Source organism: Nannospalax galili, unplaced genomic scaffold (genome assembly GCF_000622305.1).
Source record: "Nannospalax galili isolate Female #2095 unplaced genomic scaffold, S.galili_v1.0 scaffold853, whole genome shotgun sequence".
NCBI lineage: Eukaryota > Metazoa > Chordata > Mammalia > Rodentia > Spalacidae > Nannospalax > Nannospalax galili.
Genome location: NW_008332825.1, coordinates 890,892 through 915,533, shown reverse-complemented (window position 1 = coordinate 915,533; position 24,642 = coordinate 890,892). Strand labels below are relative to the sequence as shown.

Sequence of the window (24,642 nt, the reverse complement as noted above, 5' to 3'; positions counted from 1 at the left end):
CTCTCTCTTTCTCTCTCTCTCTCTCTCCCTCCCTCCCTCCCTCCCTCCCTCTCCTCCTTCCTCTTCAGACTGGTTCTCATGTAGTCCAGGCTGGCCTCAAACTTGCATGTGGCCAGAGATGAACTTAAACTCCCAATTCTGCCTCTAGACCTGCCAAGTGCTGGGGTTACAGGGTGCATCACCATGCCTGGTTTATGTTGTGCTGGGGATCGAACCCAGGGCTACTGCATTCTAAGGAGGCATTCTACCAACTGAGCTACATTTCCAGTTAGTAATGTCTATCTCTTATAAGGACATCAGTCATATTGGATCAGAGCCACCTTAATGACCTCGTTTTAACTTAATTACTGCTTTAAAGGATCCAGTTCCAAATATAGTCACATTCTGAGGTACTGGAGGGTAAGGATTTGACAGAGCAGTTGGGGGGCGGTAGCACAATTGTGCCCACAACAGGGTCTCTCATGTACAGTAACCTAGAGGAATCCTTTGAGTAAGATCAAGTGGCTGCCTGCTGTCCCTCTGTCTCTCTCAATTCCCTGGCTCTTTTTTTCTTTTTCTTTTTGGAGAAAGGGTCATATGTAACCCAGGTTGGCCTCAAACTCAGTATGTAGTTGAAGATGACCTTGAGCTTCTGCTCTTCCTGCCTTCACCTTCCAAGTGCTGGGATTATAGATGTGTACCACCACCACTTATTCCATATAAGGGGATCAAACCCAGGGCCTCGTTCATGCTAGGCAAGCACTTTGCCAACTGAACTATTGTACATCCCCAAGCCCCTCACCTCTTAACTTCTGTGCAGCTGATCGGGGGCCTGGTCCTGTCCGTGGGGATTTACGCGGAAGTTGAGCGGCAGAAGTACAAAACCCTCGAGAGTGCCTTCCTGGCCCCAGCCGTCATCCTCATCCTCCTGGGAGTCGTCATGTTTATTGTCTCCTTCATTGGAGTGCTGGCTTCCCTCCGGGACAACCTGTGCCTTCTCCAGTCAGTAAGTACCCCCCCCGCCCCCAGCCCTTAGGTCAGTGTGTATGTGGGGGGACGGGTCTTGGAATTGCTAAGAAAGCTGAAGAGCCTGTCTCTCAGCTCTGGGCAGTTCAGCTCCTTCAGGCCTCATCACACTCCAGCTGCCTCAGAGCATCCTAGAGTAGCCATCGGAGCATGGTGGTCCAGGTTAAGCCCACCCACCTCATATCTACACACAGCTGACTTGAATGGTGTTCGTACCTAGACTCTGTGATCATCTGGATTCCGTGGGCAAGGTTGGGTGGTCTGTTCTGCCTCCTCTGAGTAGGACTGTTCCTGCCTAGCTTCCTCCTCGGGCCCACAGAGTCCTTACTGCTTTCTAGCCCGGGGCATCTTCCCTGGACACTCTGCCCAGAGTCCCAACACCCTGGAGGGCCTGGTTCAGATCACATGACTATCAGGTCACGGGTTGTGGTCAACCCAACCTGCATCTCCTATACTGTGGCTGAGGGATGGCACCCCAAACCTAGGGATGGCGGGTAGGTGAGTCTACTCCCATCGATGTGTGTGTGTTCACTTCACCGTCTGCCCTCTGATGGAAAAGGCTTGCAGTCTCACATGAGCAGGATGTTGGTACTGTCCAAATCTGGAAGTCGTTGGAATCAGGGGATTGGAGTATGTATCCTCTAAGCTTTAGGCATCTCCATCCACACTCGATTACCTGGGAAGCCACTTCTCAGCTGTTATGGGGGTGGGGCCCTGGGTAGGGACTAGAAGTGCTGCCCAGGCCTACCACCTCTGTGCTGGAGCAAGGCCCATCTCTCCAATTGGAGGAGGGACATGCTGTTCATCTAGACCCCACTGAGATCCTGGACAAGCATGCACTATCTGAGACCAGGGCAGCTCAGTCACCCTCCAGACCTGGGCTTTCCCCAGCACAGCTTTGTGTTCTTTTTTATTTCTGGGTAATTGAGACAGTGTCTTCCTATAGCCCACCTGGCCTGGAACTCACTATGTAGACCTGGTTGGGCTCTATCTCACAGAGATCCACCTGCCTCTGCCTCTCTAGTGCTAGGACTAAAGGTGTGAGCCATCTTGCCCTGTGGCTCTGTGTTCTTGAGGAGGAAAGACATCAGGCCCAGAGCCTGGGAGACCTGCCACTTATGGTTAATCTCAGAGCCAGGTGGCTTATCCCTTGAGTGCCTTCTACCCCACCCTTGACCCCTACTCCAGACGAATCTCTGAATTTTATTTTCTAGTTCATGTACATCCTGGGGATCTGTCTCATAATGGAACTCATCGGTGGTGTGGTGGCCTTGATCTTCCGGAACCAGGTGGGCCTGTGGGTTCAGCGTCTGTTGCGCATGTGCCGAGCATCCACTGTGTGTGCCCTGGGCTAGTTTCAGGATACTGCAGTGGGCAGTGTAGGGCAAACAGATGGCCTCTCTGGAGTAATTTAGAAAATGAACCTGGGTGATTTGAGAGAGCTTGTGCCCAGGCAGTGATAGGTCCTGAAAAGGGGCAGCAGGGTGGGCCAAGGCAGAGGGAGCTGGTGGACAGAACACTACAGTGTGGAGGCTGCTTGGCTGGTGGGGTAGGCGTGAGGAGAATGAAAGGTGAGGTTGGACGGCTCTAGGGTCATGTGAGTCTTTGGAGACCCAAGATCAGAATGCTTTTGAAAGGTGGTAAATTGTTGGAGGTGTGTGTGTGTGTGTGTGTGTGTGTGTGTGTGTGTGTGTGTGTGACATTTCACTCTAGCTGTCAGATGGAGAACAAGCAGTTGGGAAACAGGAGTGACTTATGTCACTTAGGTCAGCAGGGAGGCCATGACAGTTATACAGGGAAGAATCCAGGGAAAAAGGGTGATGGCCCCCTTAGAAGTGGAGACCAGTGATCCTGGGCATTGTTGGTTCATAAGATTTGATGTGTTTTGGACTATTGTGCTGGGCACAGGATAGAGGGAAGGGACATGTTGAGCAGGTGACACCGGCTCCCAGTTCCTGTAGTGTCTGCAGAATGAGGGCCCCACAGACCCACACAAGTTTCTAACCCCTTCACTGCAGTTCATATGTTAGTGCCTCGTACTAGCTGTGGGGTCTTGGGAGGTTACTTGACCTCTGGGATCCTGATCCCTCACTTAGAGTTTAAGGTGAGGGTAGGATGAAAAGATGATGAATGTGGCGTGGTTCAGGCACGTACTAGACCCTCCTCAGCATTTCTTCTACAAGTTCCCATTAGTGATGGAGTGGGGTAGTTTTGAACTTAGGGTATTCCTTTTTTTTTCTTTGCGATACTGGGATGGAACCCAGGGCTTTGCACATGCTAGGCAAGCATTCTACCTCTGAGCTACACACCGGGCTCTGTCTTTTCTCCTGTATCCTCCCTCCTCTGTCTTTTTCTGCCTTGGGTGTTATGAGCAAGGCCTGTTTCAGAAGCCCAGGTCTCTCTTTACCCTCCCCTGTCCTTACCCCACTGTTCCCAGACAGCTTGGTCCCTGGCCTTCCACATACTGTTGAGACCATGCCTCCAGGCTCCAGCTGAATCGCCTTTCTTGTTAGAAATTGGTCCAAAGGCAGCAGTCACTCTCCTGAACACTGGGGTGTATGGAACACACAAAGAGATCTGTGTCCTAACTCTGTCACATTCTTCATGAGCATGGTGGTATTCTAACCCCAGTGGAAACAGGAACCACATGTGCAGTGGGCCCCAACACTAGGCAATTCTACAGGCCTTGGGACTCCAGGGTCTGCTTCCCAGTGGGTGAGTTCCAGGAGGGGAGAGAGGTAGTTCTCTCTCATTGTATTGATGGAGAGTCATCAGTGCACAGAGAGATTAAGAAACTTCTGAGAACACACAGCAAGACAGGACTCTTCGCCCTGCCTTGCTACCTGTTGTTCCCTTTCCCTTTTATTTTATTTATTTGTTTTTTTGAGACAGAGACAGAGTCCTATCTATCCTAAGCTGGCCTCAAACTCATTATGTGACAAGGATGACCTTGAACTCCTGGTCCCCCTGCCTCCATCTCTCAAGTGCTGGGATTACAGGCATTCACTGCCATGCCTGGTTCCTTTCCATTTTTCCTGTGTTTTAGACCATCGGCTCTGAGTTGGCAGATGCAGGATACTGATTTACTTCCCAGTAGCCTTGAATAGAGAGAGGTGTTTATTCTGTTTATATGAGGGGATGCTTTTCTATGTGGTTAGCAGGGTTCCCTGTCCAGCTAGTGGCCTTGCAGAACTCTGGGTTAGCCCTTTCCTGGTTGAACCCCAGGGCAAGCTTGTGGTCAGCACCATCCACAGCCTTAATAAACCCATCTCTTCCTAAGTGAGCTGCAATTCTGGTTCCAGCATGCCTCGCCAAGGCTGCCTGATTTGTCATTTTCCAGTGTTTTTTGTAGGTCAGTGGGGACTGTGACATCACCTCCTTTTTTCTAGTTGGGGAACTGAGCCAAGTGAAGGCCACAGCCTGGGGAGCCTCTTGGGAGCCTCTTGAAGCCTTCGGTCCTCACAGCTCAGGAAACCCTGGGCCAGGAATGCCTTTCTATTTATCCCCCACACCCTGGGGGTGCCGTGGCCTATGAAGTATGTGCCTCTCTGCTTGGATGCAGTGACCCCCTCACAGGGGTCTCAATGTGCAGCCTGGGGGCCCTCAGCTGTGTGGAGACTCAGGGCTGTAGTATCTGTAGAAAAGTGTGCCTCACTACTGTGAAGCCCAAATGTGGTGACTGGGGTGTTTCCACATGCAAGCAGTTCATTCTGGGATGCACCAATGGGTGTCCTCACTTAGTCCAATCTGTCACTGTCTACCTGAGATAACACCAGGTCCCACAGGTGAGGGCTTAGCCCCCGAGACTGTCTCCTCCCCTTTGGTGCTTGTGCCTGTGCTTGTGGCTATAAGTCCCAGCCCCTTCCCTCAGGTTTAATCACTTGCTCCAACAGCTCATAGAGCTCAGAGAAATATAGGTTCATGGGTTTATTATAAAACTAGCTCAGTTGGTAGAGTGCTTACTTAGCATGCACAAAGCTAAGTTTGATCCCCAACACCATAAACTAGGGTGATGGTATGCCAGTAATCCAAGAACTTGGGAGGCAGGAGGGTCAGGGGTTCATGGCTACCCTTCAGCTACTTAGCACATTTGAGGCAGGCCTCGGCTACTTGAAACCCTGCTCAAAACAAAACAAATACCAAAGCTATTCTAAAATATACAAAGAGATGTTTGGGAGAAGGTGGGTGCAGCTTCCAGCTGGTGTTTCACCTCTAGGACCCTCCTGTGTTCAGCTCTCCAGACCCTATCTGTGGGGTTTTCATGGAAAACCATGTGATTGCCTGTGGGCTGTGGGGAGACCCAGTGGGGCCTGTCTAGATTCTTCAGCTTTCTTCCCTTGTGAGTTTTTAGCAGGATCCTGGAATAAGGAGGGTTTAATGGCCTTATCAGATGAGGGTGGGCCAGAGCAAATCTCTGTGGCCCCCCCAAAATGGGGAAGATTATAGTTTCTGTGACCCTCCTAGGAAAAGAGGTTCTAGTCCTTCCTTCCTTCCTTCCTTCCTTCCTTCCTCTTCCTTCCTTCCTTCCTTCCTTCCTTCCTTCCTTCCTTCCTTCCTTCATTGATCTGTCTTTCTTTTTTTTGAGACAGGGTCTCCTTACATAGTCTTGGCTGGCCTGGAACTCAGAGATCCTCCTACCTGTGTCTCCTGGGTGCTGGGATTAAAAGGTTTGTGCTATATCTTGACACCTGATCTCGTTTGGCTCAGACGCTAAGGTGAGCCAAGCCTGGTTAGTACTTGGATGGATGGGAGAGTCTAGTTTCTATGTCCTGCCTTAGGGAAGAAGTTATGAACAAGAAACAATGAATGAAAACATACATGCAAAATAGTTTCACAAGACTGGCTAGCGATACAAGCCTCTACTCCCAGGACGTGGTGATACAAGGGAAAACAAGGTCCCTCTTTAGGGTTCCTAGTCTCATTGATGATTCAAGAATAGATGGGGTGTGGTAGCACACAACTTTAATCCCATCACTGGGGAGGCAGAAACAAGTGGATCTCTGTGAGACTGGGCCGGCCTGGTCTATGTAGTGAGTTCCAGGCCAGCTGGGGCTACAGGAAGATCTGCCTCAAAATACTAAAACAACAAAAAATGAATTTAAGAATGGACTCAAACGGGAGCTTTAGAATAATTTTATTTGAGTTTAAAAGAAAAACCCTCAGGGCAGCAATAAGTCTCAGCAACTGCCCTGAGGAGGAGGATGGAAAAAGCTAGAAAGCCATGCTTGTTTATAGCCAGCATGGAGGGCACATGATTGGGAGACTAGCAGCCACATGGGGAAGGTGAGAACTTTAGGAAAGAGTAAAGAAACCCCAAATGCTGGGGCAGCCCAAGGCTTTCCGGAAAGCATGCTTTGAAAAGAGATAGAAGGAGAGGCTGTGTTGTTCTGTGTTTGGCGTACTTCCAGAAAGCTAGCTGCATGCCTGTGTCCTGGTTCTGGGCAGGACAAGTCCACCATCTTCTTAACACATTAACACACTAGGTATTCCACCCATTTCTTCAGCATAACTTAGGTGAACCCACCTACCTAGGGGTGGTCCTGTAACAGGTGATTGACCTGGCAAAACTGGAAAGTTAAGGCTCCACTCAGGCCAGAGATTTGTTATTCTCTTGACAAAGGGCTTTTCTTTCTACTGTAACATCAGGAGACTGAGGCAGGAGGATTGCTGCAAATTGAGGCCAGCCTGGGCTACATAGTGAGCACTAAACTAGCCAAGGATATTTGGTAAGACCCTGTCTCTACATATACCATAAACTATCACAGTATCATATTATTACAATTTTAAAATGTTAAAGCAGAGCAGGTGTGGTGGGGTACACCAGTAATCCCAGAACTTGGGAGACTGAGACAGGAGGACTGCAACTTCGCTGCCTATAGAAGTTTCAAAGCTAGTCCCTATCTCAAAAAAGAAGAAAAAAGGTCTCGAAAAACACTTCAGGAAACAGAAATATTAACATAGTTACTCCACTTCCTATGAGGGATGGAACCAGAGTGATTTTTATTGTCTCCTTTATCATTTTCTTTTTTTTTTTATGGTCAAGGGGGAAAATGCCACATTAAAAACAGCAACAAAGTGTCCCTCCCAGTTCTAAGACAAAGTGATTTTGTAAGATGGGAGCTAGGCCAGTGCTGAACCCATGGAGGAAGGAGTGGCCATACTGCTGGGTGGGGGAGGGGTATGAGAGGAAGAAAGGAGGAACAATCAGCAGTCTTGTCAGCTTCTATTATGGGGGCAAGAGAAGAAGCAAGTCCATTGATTCATTATCATCAAGAAAAGGCACATTTCTTGAGCCGTTGTAGAACAAGTTCAGGGCCCAGCACCATGGGCTGCCTGTTAAATTATGAAAATCTAATTCATGGTGACAACTGAGAACTAGTACCCAGGCCAGAGTTACCACACCAGGCCCTTAGCCATGGCCAGTTGGTAAAAGATGTGTAGATGTGAGGAAAACTACCCCGAGCCAGGTGAGGCTTCCGCAGCCTGGGGACCCAGCTGTCAGAGTGCAGTGGCTCCTCAGCCTGTATGGATGCTCAGTGTGAGCTGGGGAGCCAAGCAGGGATCAGCAGAAAAGTGGGCAGCAGGCTGACTGTGGGCTGGGAGGGGGCCTTGGTGACCTTACAATCTCAGTTGGACTCACCACACCTGCTGCTGTCCTGACTTGCCCTGGGGCCTCTTGTGGGGTGTGGGGAATGTCAGAAGTGGCAGAGCTGAACAGGAAACCTGGAAGGTTCTGAGCTAGAGCTGGTACGTCTGGACCCCTCTCTCAGGCCTCTTGCTGCCTCTCCCGGCAGGACAGGCTGGCCATGAGCAACTTTCTGTCTTCATTGGTGGTCATTCTCCATGCCAGGCCAGGGAATAGCTGGAGTGCCAGCCTGCTTATCTTCTTTTTTGTGTGTCTTTTGAGACAGGGTCTGGAGCTCACTATGTGGACCAGGCTGGCCTTGAACTCACAGAGATCCACCTGCCACTGCTTTCCAAGTGCTGAGATTAAAGGTGTGTGCCACCATGCTTGGTGTGTGCCACCATGCTCGGCTCCGACCTGATTATGTTGCCCTAGCATAACAAACTAGCTGGTGCTTAGCACACCTTGAAATTAAAGGCAGGAGGCTCCTGAGATAGAGTTGAGAACCCCTACCCCCTGCCTGGGGTCTCAGGCAATGTCAGGGAACTGACAGAAGCTTGCGGAGAATGGGTCTATCCCCAGAGGGGCTATTCTGAAGCAGCCAGCCTGTGGGAAGCTCTAGGACCCCTTCACTCTTGTCCCTTACACAGAAAGCTGTGCCACGTGCCCTTAACCATTGCAGACAGTCTGAGACCTCTCCCAGAGACATATAGACTTATCAGATGCTTTTTGCTGGCAGTCCAGATCTGGAGAAAAACTCTGGAAAGGACAGATCTGCATTTATCTGGTGGCTTAACATGCTTTCAAAGTCACGTGACTTTTGATGTTTACTTACTCTGGATCACATGACCCTCTGAGGCCATTACTGCCCTGGTGAAAGGTGACTTGCTTCCTGTGGCTGCCTCTGCTCCTGTGACCTGGTTAAGAGTTGGGTGTGGGGGCTGGAGAGATGGCTCAGCGGTTAAGAACACTGGTTGTTCTTGCAGAAGACCCAGGTTTGAATCCCAACACTCACATGGCAGCTAACAACTGTCTTTAACTCCAGTCCCAGGGGATCCAACAGCCTCTTCTGACCTCTGCAGGCATTGTACAACACGGGTGCACTTACCTACATACAGGCAATACATGCATACACATAAAATAATAATAATAATAAAAAAAAAAGAGCTGGGTGTGGTGACAGTGTTGTGCTTGGCCTCTGGAAACAAATGTGGAAGCCAGTCCCTAACAGAGGCCTGTCCCCACAGGGCACAGCTCTGACTGGCCCCGTGTCCCTTGGATCATGACTAGTGCTTCCAACACTAGTCAGCACTTTACAGTTAACAAACTGAGGACTTTGTGGGACTTTTTCACTTACCTCTCTTCAATGGCCACAGCCCAGGGGTCACCTCAGTACCCTGCTTATGTCCCCAAGAAACACACACACACAGAGAGACAGGGAGAGAGAGAGAGAGAGAGAGAGAGAGAGAGAGAGAGAGAGAGAGAGAGAGATCAGACAAGTACAAACAGCACATACATATCATACAAATAGACATTCTGTACACAAACACACATATACCACTTAAACACAAATGCATATACACACCACACAAATACACCACCCAAACACACACATACCACACAAATACACATACTGCACACAAACACATACCAGTCACATACAAATACATATACACACAATCATAGCATACACATCTCACACAGATACATACACCACACAAATACACCACACAAACACACACATCATACAAATACAGCACACAAACACCACACAAGCACATGCACACACACGCACACGCACACACCCTACAAATACACACAGTGTGTGCTTTCAGCGGCCCAGGATGACCCAAAGAGCCTCTGCATGGGAGATGAGGCAGCTGCTGCCCCAGGCCTAGGACCATCTGTCCCTCCTGTCCCCTCAGGAAGGTTCCCCAGGCCTCCTCATAGAGCTTCTCTTCTCCACAGGGACAGCTCAGCTTACCATATGGCAAGCTGGTCCTCACACAGCTCTGCCTTGGAGGTGCCAGTAAATGCCCCAGACAAGGAGAGAGTCTTTCCATGGGCCACCAGCCTCCCTTCGTCACCCTTCCTCCTATCTCAGGCCTTCTGACCACACCCTGTGGCTAGCCCCAAGGGAAAGAACCCTGTGGATGTCAGAGTGGGCTGTGGCAAGTCCCAAGGCCCATGGTGACCCAGGACTGTGTTCCCAATGCCTGAACAGTAGAGAGAAGCTGCCCACATCACATCCCCACTCTTGTGGCTCTAGGCATGTCCCTGACCCTGGTGTCATCCACACGCTCAGCTCAGCCAAGGCCCCTGCAACATGTCATTCAATGTTGTGTGCTCATTCCCTTGCCCCACCTTGGATGGCAGACAGACCTCACCCTGGCGTCCTGTTTCTCATTTATCCCCCACCACGCCCCAGCCAGCTGTCCTGTCCCCTCATCACCCAGAGGAATAAGCATCTGAGGTTAGACGGGGGGTCAGGCTGAGGTCAGGCTGGTCCTTGTTCTGTCCACACAGTGTGCCTGGCAGGCAGATGTTCCACTCAACCCCCACCTTGGGGTCCAGTGCCAGATCCATGGAGGACTGTGGGCTGGTGACCTCAGAACCTCTTCTAGAAGCCTGAATTTTTTTCTTTCTTCTTGGTCATCAGCAGAGGGGTTTCCTCCTGGCTCCCCCAGCCAGCCTCTACCCTCACCTCATTCTGAGCAGTGTGGCTCTTGGGAGAAGGCAGCCACCTTGTGCCTTTTTGTAGAGAGAAGCCATATCTGAACCTGGCCTTCTTAGCACATGTTGAAGTGTGTCCAGTGTGTTAGCATCCTGGTGGCAGCACCTTTGCCCATGGTCAGCTGGAGGACTTTGACAAGTCACGTGGGTCTCAGAGCTGCAGGTGTCTCAGAGAACCCTTTCACTACAGGGGCCGCCCCCATGGTAGGAAGTTTTGGGACAAATGGTGGACCTTACTTAGCTCCCCTAGAGATTGTGGGATTTGTCACTTGGGAAAATGTTGAGACAGCTATAATACCCACCATATAGCCATCATCACCTGAGCACTGAGTAGCTTAACCTCATGACCTCCCCAGCAGGCACACTGTATTTGTCTCTATTTTTGTGAAGAAAGGATCTTGGAAATTAAGTGTCTGAAGCCTTGTGACTGCAGGGACTGTGCCCTTGATATGAGGCTTGATGGTCCCTAAGCTTATTCTTTGATCGTCAGCTCTAGAAGGTTTCTTGAAGATGGGCCCGCCAGGGTGGTTTACCAGTAGGAAACTGAGCCTTGAGGGGACCTGGAATCTGAGCCCTGCCATCCCAGTGTATCCCATGGCGCCTCCCCCAGGAATTATCTAGCTCCTCTATCTGGCACCAGAGCCAAGAATGCCCCTTTGTCCCCAGTCTCTGCTGGTGCTCTGCCTCTGCTCTGAAAGCTCTGATTGTCACAGCGAGCCTGGGGCTGGGCTGCCCACTCTCTTCGCCCCAGCCCTGCCTGCTGTGGGGCCTTTGTGTTCCAGGGATCTCGGCACAAGCCGGCTGTTGATCCAGAAAGTCCAGCGTGACTGGGAGAGGGCAGCATGCCAGTGCCCTTCCGGGTGGTGATCAGTCAGGCCAAGCTGGGAGGGGACTCTGTGGCCCCATGTGTCGGAGCACTGAGTGATGAAAAGAAGCCCATGTAGAGTGTCAGGGGACCTGGTTTCAAGTCCGGACCAGGCAGGCCCCTGAGACACCTGCTCTGTGACCCAGGACAAGTCTGTCCCCTCTGCCCTCCTCCTTTCCCAGCTTTATGGTCCCCTTCCCCTGGGGCCTCAGTTTCATTCTCTGTAAAGCAAGAGGTTGGATGGTGAGTGTGGAGAGAGGGCTGGAGGACAAAAGGAAGATTCAAGCTTAGTCCTGTCCTGGGTTGGAGAGAATACAAGCCAGAAACCAGGAGGCGCTGAGGCCCAGCTCCAGTAGGCTGCTTCAGAGCTAGAACCTGGCAGGCTGCCTCTCAGAGCCTGGGCATTGAAGGCCTGAGGAATGCCCATGGGCTGGGTGGTTGTGGGTGTTCATGATGGGGAGTGGAGAGGACATTCCATGCAAGCAGATGGGAGCTGTTGGGTACATGGTTCTCGGTCCCAATCTGGGCTTCTAGAATATTCTAGGGCTGGCCTCTGATGTGTGCTCTTTTTCCTTGGTGATTTCTCCTTCTCAATAGACGATCGATTTTCTGAATGACAATATTCGGAGAGGAATCGAGAATTACTACGATGACTTAGACTTCAAAAACATTATGGACTTTGTTCAGAAGAAGGTAAGCTAAGGGGCCTGGAGTCAGAGGGGTGCCTCCAGGACCCTCCCTGCAGAGAGGTGGGAGGGAAGGGTCAGGTGACTTGTCCATTCCCAAAGCAATTGGGAGGCAAGGGTGGATCAGGGATAACCCTTCAAGCATGTGAGAAACAACCTTTAATGAGACTAGATGTAGCTCCAGCCACCTGCGGGGCCCAGAAGTCACCCCCTCTGGTTGCCAGGGATCGTCTTTTCTCAAGACTGGCCGACCTTGCAGGCCAGGTTCCTCTGGTGCAAGGAGCTCATTTCATCAAAGGCAGGGAGAAAACTCTCTCCCAATCCCAATTTTTGGGCACAGGAAAAAGTGATGATGATCACATGCCCTTTTGGGACACTGTCCCTCTCCCTGAGGCCCAGGCCAGGCTGTGGGTCAATAGTTGCCACAGCAGGAGGAACACCCTGTCCCTGGAGCTCACCTACCTCCTTCGTAGTCCTAAGGCCCAGGTTTTTTTGTCTGCACCCTGGTTCTTCCCCTTGGCATGGCTGAGAACTCCCTTGACTTCTTTCAGAAGTGCTTAGTGCAAGGTCAGGTGTGGCGGGGTCACTTTCATTTACCTGGGTGAGGATAGTGAAGTGGGAGGGCCACAAGTCCCCTGAGTTTGGCAATACCCCCTGGGACATGACCTTGCAGTTGGGTGAGCCTGGTTCCCTGTACTAGCCCTCAGTGGGGACCAGCCTCTCACCACACCCAGGGCCCTTGGCTCTGAGCTTCTCTGTAGGCAGAACAGGTGCAGCTCTTTCCTGCCAGTGATATGCCTGCCAGCCCTGGCTGGGAGAGCCGAGTCACTCGGTACAGCAAGATGTTTTTATTGGAACCAACCGTTAGTTGGCTAGGGGACTTAATTTCTCCCAGGGTGGGGGTAGGAGGTAACTAACGCTCACTGGGTCTTGTGCAGAATGCTTTATGCAGAGTCTCTCATAGTCACAACTCAGCCATGCAAAGCTGGCATTGCCCTTTCTAGCAGACAGGTTCCGAGGCCCAGAGAGGCCTTACCTATGGTTACACAGCTGGAGTGGTGATGTGAGGATTTGAGTGTGCATCTGTCTGGTGCCAGAGCAAATGCCTTTTGAACAGCACTGCAGATAGGCACTTGGAAGTCCTGAGAGCTCATGGCTTACAGTGAGCTCTGGGGACTCCAGAAGGGTGCCCGGCTTGTGTGTCTACCAGCACCTCCTACCACAGCATTCTTTGGTCAGCTCCCCACTCCTGGAACACAGTCCCAGCTCCCAGCTTGCCCTGGCTGCTGGGTTTTTGTACACTGGGCTGCTGTTCCCTGGACCTCATCCTTTCCACTGTCTTACAGACACATTGGCTTTTACACCTGCTGCTGAAATACGGCCTTGTTTCTGCACAGGGCCTTTGCACATACATGCTGACTGCCTCTTTCTTGTTCATGTTTCAGATGAAATGTCCTCTCCTTCAAGCAGCCTTTCCTGTCCTCCCAACATAAAGCCACCCCACCCTCCCCTGCTGTCCCCCATGTGCAGGTATATAGCATCCCCTTCCTGGCCTTTTTTTTTGGTTGGTTGGTTTGGTACGGTTGGGAATTTTTTGAGAAAAGGAACTCACTGTGTAGTCCAGATTGGCCTCAAACTTGTAGTGTTTCTCCTGCTGGGATTCCAGGCATCAGCCAGTGTGCCCAGATGCCGTGTTCATTTAGCTGGACTCCCCTCTCCACAGAGCTCATGATAGGCCAGCTCAGCCAGCACCTCTACAGAGCTGCTCACTGCTGCCCCCAGGAGCTGACCCTGGCACCGAGAGGAGAGGTGGGAGTGGGGAAGCTAAGAGGAGAACCTGGGGCAGGTGTGCGTGCCCCCAAGGGCAACATGGAGTGGGGCCTCTGCAGGATCTGGCCTCTGAAGCTTTCTGCTCCAGCCAGACCCCTGCCCCCTGGGGCATGGGAAAGAAGGTGCAGAGCAGTGCCAGAGACAGACTTTGCTTCCCGTGTCCATCCTTGGTGTCCATCTTGAAGTAGCCCAGGCTTGCCTTGCATGCTTCTCCAGGGTGGATCCCCCTGCCTCCTGAACTGCTACCCTCGACAGCTCTGACCTGATGTACCCATGGCTGTGGTACTCCATGCTCCCCACCCGTACCTTCTCCTGGCAGCTCCTCTCTGTTTGCTTTCCCCTTCAGTTCAAGTGCTGTGGCGGGGAGGACTACCAAGACTGGAGTAAAAACCAGTACCACGACTGCAACGCCCCGGGGCCCCTGGCCTGCGGGGTACCCTACACCTGCTGTATCAGGAACACGGTACTTCTGCTCAGTGGTGGGAACGGGGTCGGGGTGGGAGTCCTTCTGGCTGTCCAAATACTGCTCTCATTCTGTCCTAGTGGAACAGAGGGTGGGAGTGGGCAGGAGATGGAGGCTAGTGCCCATGCATTCCTGAGCCCAAGGGATCCAGCAAAGGGGAGCTGGGTAGGAGGGAGGCCTTCTTCTGCGAGTGTGTCAGTTAGCATCCCATGAGCACATGCATGTGGGGACCTATAACAGCCCTGTTGAGGGGGCTACTGTTACTTTGCCCACTTTACAGATGAGGAAATGGAGGCATCAGAAAGTTGGGTGATTGCCCAGGGTTGACAGGGCTTGGATGGAATGCAGCAGTGCCAGCCTGGAGAGGGCTGGAGGGTGCTCAGCGGGGGCAGCCAGCTCCACCCTGTCAGCTGCAGGCAGAGTGCAGCACTGGTGTGGGGAGCAGCACACGAGTTCTGGCACTAAGGGGGTCTGGGGATGTAAATGCCAGCCTCTGCCTCTCCCTACCACACTCCCCTCAGCTGTTACTTCAGTCATCTGGGATGCTGAGCTTTGTGCTTATCCCTTCGTCAGCCCTGGAGTCCGACAAATGTGTCAAGAACTGCCTGGTTTCTGGTCTGGAGCAGAACAGAATGCCAGGCAGTTACTTCAGCCCTAAACACTCATGGGAAGTCTCTTGCTGACGTCTCTGCCAGCTGTGCCCACTGGCCTCAGTCTGTAACCATGGAAATGGAACAGCTGTGGGTGGGGCCTCACCCAGAGTCTGGAGCAGTGCCAAGGGAGGCTGGAGGGACTTTGACACTTGCTGGTTTAGGGGAGAACCCTGGGCCAGGTGAGTGCTGTGGAGGGCTCCCAGGGTCTTCAGAGAATCACAGCAGGTAACCCCAAACTTCATCACTCATGGTAGTACCTTGAATGTCTGTGATGAAGTGTGTAAGCCCAACTTGTGTTCATTCATTCCACATTGGTTGAAGACCTACTGTGTGCCAGCCACATTGCTAGGTTCTAGGGGGACTGCATATACAAAAAGAAGTCTGGACAAATGGGAATGATATCATAGTGGGGGCAACTGACAAAATAAGTGGAAGACGGCATGTTAGGAGATGCTGGGGAAAAAGCAGGGAACTGCAGTTTTAGATACCGAGAAGGTGGGTTCTGAATAAAACCCTAAAGGAAGTGAGGGGAGAGTTATGCAGGTGTTTGGGAGAGGGGTATCCTGACAGAGAGGGTGGCAAATGGAAAGGCCCTGGGATGGGAAGGCCCTGGTGTGTTTGGAAAACAGCAGAGAGCATGTGGCTGGAGCAGGCTGAGCTCAAGGGAGGATGATGGGAAGTGTCCTGAATGCCATAGACAGAGCTCTGGTGTTCCCATGAGTGACAGGGTTAGTGATTCAGGGATCGCAGGTCAGCCTGTCCAAGAAGTTAACCTTGAGATGCTGACAACAAACAGGAAGTGCTCTTAGGTCAACCACTGCTGAAGGGCAGAGTTAGAGGCCAGGCCCAGGAAGGAGGTGTGGAGCAATGGTGAGGTTTGGGTGGAGGCCTTGGTTATACCTACATGGATAATTGTTCCACACTGGTTTGTGCTGGGCTAAGGGAGCCAAACCCTCACACTGCTGGGTCTTCCAGGCATTGCAGGGCCGCTAGCACTGCACAGTCCTGCCTTGGGCTGCCCAGGGAAGTCACTCTTACGTCATTCCTTGCTAGTTTCCTTACCAGTCTTCTAGATGCCCTTGGAGGCAGGGACTTTGTTCTGTACTCCAAGTACCTAGAATGGTAGCTGGCATACAATGGGTGCCAATTAATGTTTGTTCAGTGGGCAAATGACTGATGTTTTCCCTGGGAGTCATATTCCCAAACATGGGTTAATCAGTGCCATGTAAGTACTGGGCACTGCTGAATCTGAGGGCACTTAGGGGACTGTCTTAACTGAGGAAGGTTACTTTGCACACACCAAGCCCTGACCTGGTAACATCTGGGCCAGCCTTGACTCCTGGAGGGAGAGAGGCCCTTTGCTTTTCCAGGAACTGTCACCCTAGCCAGAGCCCTTTTATCCATATGTCCCTGTGACAACATTTTATGTATATATATTTTAAACTGTGTATGAGTGTTTTGCCTGCATGTCTGTAAGTGCATCACATGCATGCAGTGCCCACAGAGGCCAGAAGAGGGCATCATATGCCCTGGAACTGGAGTTACGGACAGTTGTTAGCTGTCATGTGGGTGCTGGGAACTGAACCTGGGTTCTCTGTAAGAACAGCCAGTGAAGCTTAACCACTGAACCATCACTCCAGCCCCTGTATATATCATTTATGACCAAACATTCATGAGGTGGGTTTACTGAGCATCCCCAGCCTCTGTGGAATCCACTCAGTCATTCACCAAAATCCATCAAGTGCCACTGCCTCCCTAGCCATCTGAGGTTGGTGCAGAGCAGTCTCTGGATCCCAGAAGTGACCTCAGAGCCCATGCTGGCTGCTCTGCTGTTGCTTTCCAGCCTTGTCACTGGTACCCATGACTCCCAAGCCCTGCAGAGTCCTCACATATGGAGGTACAGCTAGTAGGGACCAGGCTGGATTCAGGATGGTCCCAGGGATCTATTTCTCCCTCTTATGGCTAAAGGTCCAACCATGCAGGGAGCAGGCTGTGATGGGAAGAGATTTGAGGGGTTAAGGGCCTAGCTTCAGGGTTCCTCGTTTCTAAGTCAGCAGAGGGTCCTGAAGAGCAGCCCTGTTTCCAGAGGAACGTATGTGGCTCCCTGATGGGAAAGCGTTGCCAGTGATCCAGCCTTGCCCTCAGGTAAATCACAGCTGGCAGGGGCCTAGCTGTAGCCTGAGCAGTTCCTTCCTGTAAGCCAGTGGAGTGGGAACCACTAGTCTCCAGGCTCTAAGAAGTATGGTTGTGTCAGTATAGTGGTGGCTTAGGGGTGCTCACAGCTGGGAACCTGGGCTGCTGCTGGTAGAGGGGTGCCCCATCCCCCATAAGCACACCAGTGTGGAGGGATCTTCCCATGGTTCCTCACTGGGCTGGAGCTAGACTGCTGCAGGCAGGAGATCTCAATTATATTACATTAGACTGTATGCCTCTCTGTGCCTTAGTTCTTTCATCTGTAAAAGGGTTTGTAGCCGGGTGTGGTGACACCTTCAATCCCAGCACTCGGGAGGCAGAGGCAGGCGGATCTCTGTGAGTTCAAGGCCAGCCTGGTCTACATAGTGAGTTCCAGGACAGCTGGGGCTACAGGGAGACCCTGTCTCAAAAAGACCGAAAAAAAAAGGGGGGGCGGGTTGTAAAGTAACCGTGTCCTTCAAAGTAAGGCCTGCAGAAGTGACAGCTATGGTATGTTTCTGTTACAGACAGATGTCGTCAACACCATGTGCGGCTACAAAACTATCGACAAAGAGGTAACAGCTTGGAAACCCCTTGCCCCCAGAAATGGTGTTCTTTCTCTCCGCCCCCCTACCCCGGATAATGGAGGGTTTCTAGAGGTGGGACTCCTGGCTGTCCAGATTTCCTAACTCTCCCTAGCTCTAAACTGGAGCCAGGACTGCCAAACACAAGGGCTCAGGAATCTGAGAGAGGCCACCTGCCTGGGTTTGCTGAGTGCCTGCTTCAGGTAGGCTTGTCCGTGTGAAGCATTGTGCCCTTCCGGTGCCCCTTGAATGCTGTGTGCCCAACCCTGCAGTTTGTTGCCAGCTCACACTGGTTCCCTTTGCCTGGGACCCAGGAGTCCCTGGAGAGGAGCCATCCTTCCCTGGGTAACCCCTGCATCAGCTTCCTAGGATACTCCTAGGAAGGGAGCTAAAAACAGAGGTGACCTGAGATATTTGAGCAGTGGTTTTCAAAGTGGATTCCCTGGACCTGAAAAACTGCAACCTCAGTGGGAACTTGTTAGAGATGCACACTTTGGGGACAGGGCTCCGCAGGTGATCTTGGCACAAGCTGAGCTCTAAGATCACTAGACCAGCAGGATCCTCAACCTACCAGAGCCAGTGGACATTCTGTATAATAATTTATGCCCCAAATGAAACTCATGGATACTACCACAAGCCTACACACCCAACTTCAAAAAACAGTCAACATAATGATCTAAGACAAAGGAGAAATAAAGCAGTTTACAGCCACAAGATTTCAACCTGAGAGCTCAGGCAACCAATGTCATGTCTCCCACAAAGAAGAGGCCCAGAGATCACCTCCAGGATCACCACAGCGGGGCGTGTTGGTGGTAACTTGCATTCCACAGGTGTCATTTTAGCCATCAGTGTTTTGGGGTACAGTGGCGCACACCTGTACTCCCAGGTAACAAGGGTGCCATGGCAGGAGGATTGCTTGAACCTAGACAGGCAAGGCCAACCTGGGCAGCATACCAGCACTCAGCCTCAGTCCATCAAAAAAGGAACAATTCTTGGTAAAGTTCTGAACAAAATAAAGTACAGGTAGTATCTTTTATCTGAGATGCTTGAGACCCAAGTGTTTGTTTCCTTTATTCAAAGATCCACACACAAAAATATCTTTGAATATTTGTATATAGTTAATGAGATGTCCTGGGAATGAGACTTAAGTCTAAACATGAAGTTTATTTATGTCTTATCCATGTTTTGTACATGTAAAGTTAAAATTTTATTATTTTTATTTTATGTATATGAGTGTATTACTTGCATGTAGGTAAGTGCACCTGTGTCGTGCAAGGCCCAAGGAGGTCAGAAGGTGTTGAATCCCCTGGAATTGTAGTTACAGATGGCTGTTAGCAGCCATGTGGGTGCTGGGAATCAAACCTGGGTCCTCTGCAAGAGCAGTCAGTGCTCTTAACCACTGAGTCATTTCTCCAGCCCCCTGTCTATGATTTTTTCCAAAAGTTTTATTCTTTGAGACTTTCATACATGTGCACAATATTTTGATCACATCCATTTCCACCTCCCCTGTCCCACTCTCCCCACATCCCTTTCCCAAACTTCATGTTTGCCGCTTTCTTTTTTTAAAGACAGGGTCCTGCCATGTACCTCTGGCTGGTCCCAAACTCACAGAGATCCTCCTGCTTCTGCCTCTGGAGTGCTGGAATTGGAGGCATGCATCAACAAGCCCAGATGACCCACTGAGCACAGTTAGTGCTGCCCATGTACACAGGGGTGTGAGGCCATCCACTGGAGCATAGGTGACCTACCAGTGGCCACATTCCTAATATATGATGTTTAAATAAGTTTGTGTGTGAAACAAAGTTTCATGAAGTAGAACTTTCCATTTGTGGAAAATCTTAATGCTTCATTTATGTAACAGTTCTAGAAACTTCACAGTATATTAAAACTATGCAGAAAACAGTGTTTCACATATACCTGGTGTTGAGCTTTTGGCTCGGGTAATGGTGTAGATAGGTGGTGTGTGTGTGTGTGTGTGTGTGTGTGTGTGTGTGTGTGTGTGCCTGCCATGCACACTAGTGCCTGCTGGCATCTGAGAGATGTACAGGCAGGCTCTGCAGTCAAGTACAATCATGATGTACCCAGGGCTCTCTCAGGATCAGTGCTAGAGAGCCCAGGGTCTAGGGCCACCTTCCCACATTACATATGAAAAACAGACCCAGAGCAGTTGAGGGACTGGGTTGGTCCTGGAGGGTGAGGTGGAGTCAGATGATTGCGCTCAGCCGACTGACAGATTACTCCTTGCAGCGCCTGAGTGCACAGAACGTCATTCACGTGCGGGGTTGCACTAATGCCGTGCTCATCTGGTTTTTGGACAACTACACCATCATGGCCGGCCTCCTGCTGGGCATCCTGCTCCCCCAGGTGGGCAGGCTATGGGTGTTGCTGGAGCAGGGCTGGGTGATGAGGGTGGGAGTTCAGGCCCCCCAGGAGGGCTAGGGTCTGGAAGGAGAGGACAGAAGGCTATAGTATCATTTACTCAGTGCTTCGCTCTGCCTTTAGACTCTGTGAGGTTAGAGTGATACTATGCCCACTTTACAGAGGAGGAAACTGAGCCTTCACAAGGTGAAGTGACTTTCTCAAGGTTCCCTGGATATTCTGTGGCAGAACTAGGGTGGAGGCAGGAGGCTGATAGGACACGGGAGGTTTGAGTTTTCCTGGGAGGGGCAGAAGTCCAGGCTGGGGCTGCCTAGGCTGTGGGAGATTGGGCTGTGTGGGTGTGGGTCCAGGGAATTACCAGGCAGGCTGCCCTGATGCCGGGCAGGCTCTCACTAGCCCTTCCCCTCTCCCCAGTTTCTAGGCGTGCTGCTGACGCTTCTGTATATCACCCGAGTGGAAGACATTATCATGGAGTACTCTGTCACCGACGGGCTGCTGGGGCCTGGTGCCAAGCCCAGCATGGACACAGCGGGCACAGGGTGTTGCTTGTGCTATCCCAATTAAGGCCCAGCCTGGCCCAGCAGCTCCAGCAGGATTGTACTGCATACCACCTCTCAGTTCACAGGAGCTGGGCAGGACCACGTTGCCCACACGTGGCACTGATCAAACCCAGGGTGTAGGTGCCTATGTGCAGTGTCTGACAGCAGTGCTTTCCAGGGGCAGCCTGAGCACCGTGGGACCTGGGAGACAAGATGTCCTAGCTCTAGGTCTGGGCCCTGGAGAAGGGAGCTCAGGGCTCAGTGCCAGCCCATTTTATTTCTAGCAGTGCCTTGGCCAGTGGTCACAGTACCCCATTGGAGAGTCAGTTTGCAGTGATTTGTATGTGGGGAGAGAAGAATGTGTTTGCTCCATGGGGCAGGTAGTGCTGGGTGTAGCCCTGGTACCGTGCCTCAGATGCCAGGTTAGACCATGTCTTAGTCTCCCAGGTGCCTTGAGCCTCTATAAGGCTCATACTCTGATGAACATTTTCTACATGGTTTTTTATAACATTCACATTTTATACGCAATTAACAGAAGTTTCTGACTACTCGAAACTAGACCTCCCTACCCCCAGTCCATTCATTCCTCCAAGTCAGTTCATTAATCAATCAAACAGTAAAGACAGTGATTCTTTTTTTTTCTTTCATTTGTGTTGCTTGGGGTCTGGGTCGGGAGGAAGGAAGGGATAAGCAAGCCTCCACGTGACTTGAAAGCCCCTTGTTAGTGCAGGAATAGGAGGACTGCCCCAGAGGGAAGGTCTGGTACAGTTTGGAAGACTGAGGCTGGGGGAACACCCAGTGCCAGAGGCGGAGATGGAAACAGCTTTATTTCACACACTGAGAAGCTAAGGCTGAGTGGTATAGCACGAGGTGTCACCTGTGGAAAGTGGATAGGGTGGAGCATAGCTGGTCTCGGCTCCACAAGTGACTGCAGTGATTTGTGCCAAGCAAAGCTGGGTGCTCATCGCCCCCTGCTGGAGATGGTAGGACATGCAGGAACCAGCTGACCCAGGATGTGTCTTTTCCCCAACCTCAACCCCAGCCTGGATTATAGGTTTTCTGTGAGATTCTAAGTAGCCAGGATAGGAATAAAATAAGAATTTCAAACCCAAATAACTCAACCTGTGGGTGGGAACATTCCTTAATACCCAGAATGCCTGGGTGTTTGGTCTGCCATGCATCACAGGCCTGGGTGTGGGGTAAGGAAGGACAGGGATGGGATTTTATTGTTGGTTGGTGTTTTTTTCCGTTGTTTTTGTTTGTTTGAGATAGGGTCTTACTATGCAGTCCTTGATGTTCTGGAACTCACTATGTAGACCAGGCTGAATTCCTCCTCCTAAGTGCTGGGATTAAAGGCACACCATGCTGGTGGTGGAGAGAGAGAGTTTAAAGAAGACAGGTAGTGCCGTGATATTAATCACATTACAGGTCTGCTTTGTGCCAGGAAATTGTGTGAACATTTAGCATATATGGAACTCCTCTAATTACAACTGTTGATAGTCGTTCCTGTTACCCCCATTCTGTTGATAGGGAAACTGAGAACCAGAGTCGTTAAGTATCTTGCCCAGGCATATGACTCGTTATATAGCAGCTCTACTCACCTTGTGTGTATGCATATACTTCTAGGTGTGCAAAGCCAGGCCTGGCTGGGGCTGCTGTCACCATACATTCCATACATCCCTCTGTTGGCCAGGCTGCTGCTCCCCCTCCTTTGGTTTTTGAGATAGGGTCTCATGTAGCCCAGGCTAGCTCTAAACTTGGGCTAGCTGAGGATGATTGCGAGCTTCTAATCCTCTGGCGGCTACTTCATGGATGCTGGGGCTGCAGGCTTGCATCACCAAATCCTGTTGATGCAGTGCTGGGGGTCGAACCCAGGGCTGCTTGCATGCTAGGAAGCACTTTACCAAATGAGCTACAGCTCAAGTCCCATGGTCATTTGGCCTGGACACAGGGCTAGCTGCTGGGCCTTGTGGCTCTGTGGCTCTAGCGGGTCTCAGGGTTCTCTTTGTGTCCAGGGGAGAGGGCAGATACCAGTGGGGACAGTAAGCTGGCCAAGACACTGAGAGGGGACTTGGCACAGCTCTGCCCCCATTTATAAGCCATTACCCTGGAGCCTGGTTATTTTGTCTTCCTCTCTTCCCTCCACCACTCGTAGAACCATTCCATTGCTGCCCCAGAAGGCTGCATGTGAGAAGCAGGGCTGTAACTGGAGGGTGGTGCCCACAGGGGCCCTGACTTCAGTGAGCCACTCTTTTACTTCCAAACCTGTCTCTTCATCTTTCCACCTTGTCTCACAAGAATGGAGAATGACTTTCAAAACTAGTCCCCTCCTGGGGCCAGCAAGATGGCTCAGTGGGTAAGGGTGCTTGCTGCCAAACCTAAGGACCCAAGTTTGACCCCTCAGGACCCACATGGTAGAAAGAGAACTGAACTCCTGCAAGTTCTCCTCTGACCTCCACACACACACACCATGGCATACCTGCACCCACACACGTACCCCCACACTAAATAAATAAGTGTAATTAAAAAATTTAAAAAGCTTGTCCCTCCTGCTCCATGGCACAGAAGAGAACATAATATTCCTGCTGCCTATAAAAGATGTGTGGACTTTAGTTTTAGAGATTTTTGTTAAAGAATTATCAAAACGCATTAAGGAAACTTGACTTTGTATGAAAATTTCAAAAAGTTCTTAGAACTTCATTTTTGGTGTTTTAAATTTATTTACATTTTATGTGTATGAGTGTTTTGCCTGCATGTATGCAAGTGCCCCATGTGCATGCAATGCCCTAGGAGGCCAGAAGAGGTCATTTGATTTCCTGGAACTGGAGTTATAGATGGTTGTTAGCCAACATGTGAGTGGTGGGAATCAAACCCTGGTCCTCTGTAAGAGCAGCCAGTGCTCTTAACTGCTAAGTCCCTGTTTTTGGCAGTTTATTGAAGTATATTCAACATAAACACCACATATGTGCCAGGTGTGGTGGTACATGCCCATAATCCAGCTCTCAGGAGTCTGAAGCAGAACTGTGAGTTCAAAGCCAGCTTGGGCTACTATTAGGAATGTGAAATGTGTTGTGCCCCACACCCCCCTGCCAGGCTTATGTGTTTGAATACTTGGTCCCTAGCTGTGCTATTTGGAAGGTTGTGGAACTTTTAAGAGGTGGAGGACATGGGTCACTGGGGGTGGACCTTGAGATGTTATAACCTGCCCCACTTCCTATCAGCCCTCTGCTGCAGACAAGATGGCCTTTCCTGTCATGAGGGCTGCATCCCTTCTTAAACCACAAGACAAAACAAACCCTTCCTTAAGTTGCTTTTGTCAGAGGCATGAGAAGAGTAACTAATATGTCTGTATTTTCTCTCTCTTCTGTGGCCCCATCTAGTCTCAGCTCTAGGTTCCTCTTCTCTAGCCTCTGAACTTTGCAGGCCTCCACTGCCTTCTGTTTCTGCCCCCTCCTGAAGTGAGCTCCTCCAGCCTCATGTCTTTGAAGACCATCTTTGAACTTATGATTCCTGAAATGAACTTTCTCCCCAGGATGCATATATTTAACTGGCACGCCAGCATCTCCCCACTAAAGTAGACACCCCACTAAACTTCTGTGCTGAGTAGCTTCAGCTGTCAACCTGACACCCCTGGGAAGAGGGAACCTCAACTGAGGTGTTTCCTCTATTGGGTTGGCCTGTGGCCTGTGAGGCATTTTCTTAATTACTAATTGATGTGGGAGGGCCCAGCCCACTGAGGGTGGTACCACTCTTGATGGGTGGTCCTGGGTTGTATAAGAAAGTAGGCTGAGCCAAGCATGGTAGTGTATGCCTTTAGTACCAGCACTGAAGTCCAGGCAGAGGCAGGTAGATCTCTGTGAGATCAAGGCCAGCCTGGTCTACATAGCAAGTTCCAGGTCAGCTGAGGTTATAGGGAGACCCTGTCTCAAGAAAAGAAAGAAAAAGAAAAAGGCTGATCACAGGCCAGAGAAGCAAGTAAGCAAGCAATGTTTCTCCATGGTCTCTGCTTCAGTTCCTCCCTAAAGGTTCCTATGCTGAGTTCCTGCCTGACTTCTCTCAAATATAGACTGTGTAAGATGCAATAAGCTCTTTCTTCTCAAGTTGGTTT

At 50.8% G+C, this 24,642-nt stretch overlaps 1 protein-coding gene across 1 annotated transcript in view; it reads left to right on the top strand.

Annotated features, from left to right (window-relative positions):
- The window catches only part of Tspan15 (tetraspanin 15), a 49,600-nt gene extending 28,429 nt beyond the window's left edge, over positions 1–21,171 (top strand). The window contains exons 2-8 of the mRNA XM_008827805.2: positions 800–985; positions 2,220–2,294; positions 11,826–11,921; positions 14,091–14,207; positions 17,560–17,607; positions 19,864–19,980; positions 20,410–21,171. Of these exons, the coding sequence (XP_008826027.1) occupies positions 800–985; positions 2,220–2,294; positions 11,826–11,921; positions 14,091–14,207; positions 17,560–17,607; positions 19,864–19,980; positions 20,410–20,559 (789 nt within the window). The 3' untranslated portion in view covers positions 20,560–21,171. The remainder of the gene's footprint in view (positions 1–799; positions 986–2,219; positions 2,295–11,825; positions 11,922–14,090; positions 14,208–17,559; positions 17,608–19,863; positions 19,981–20,409) is intronic.
- The last annotated feature ends 3,471 nt before the right edge of the window (positions 21,172–24,642 follow it).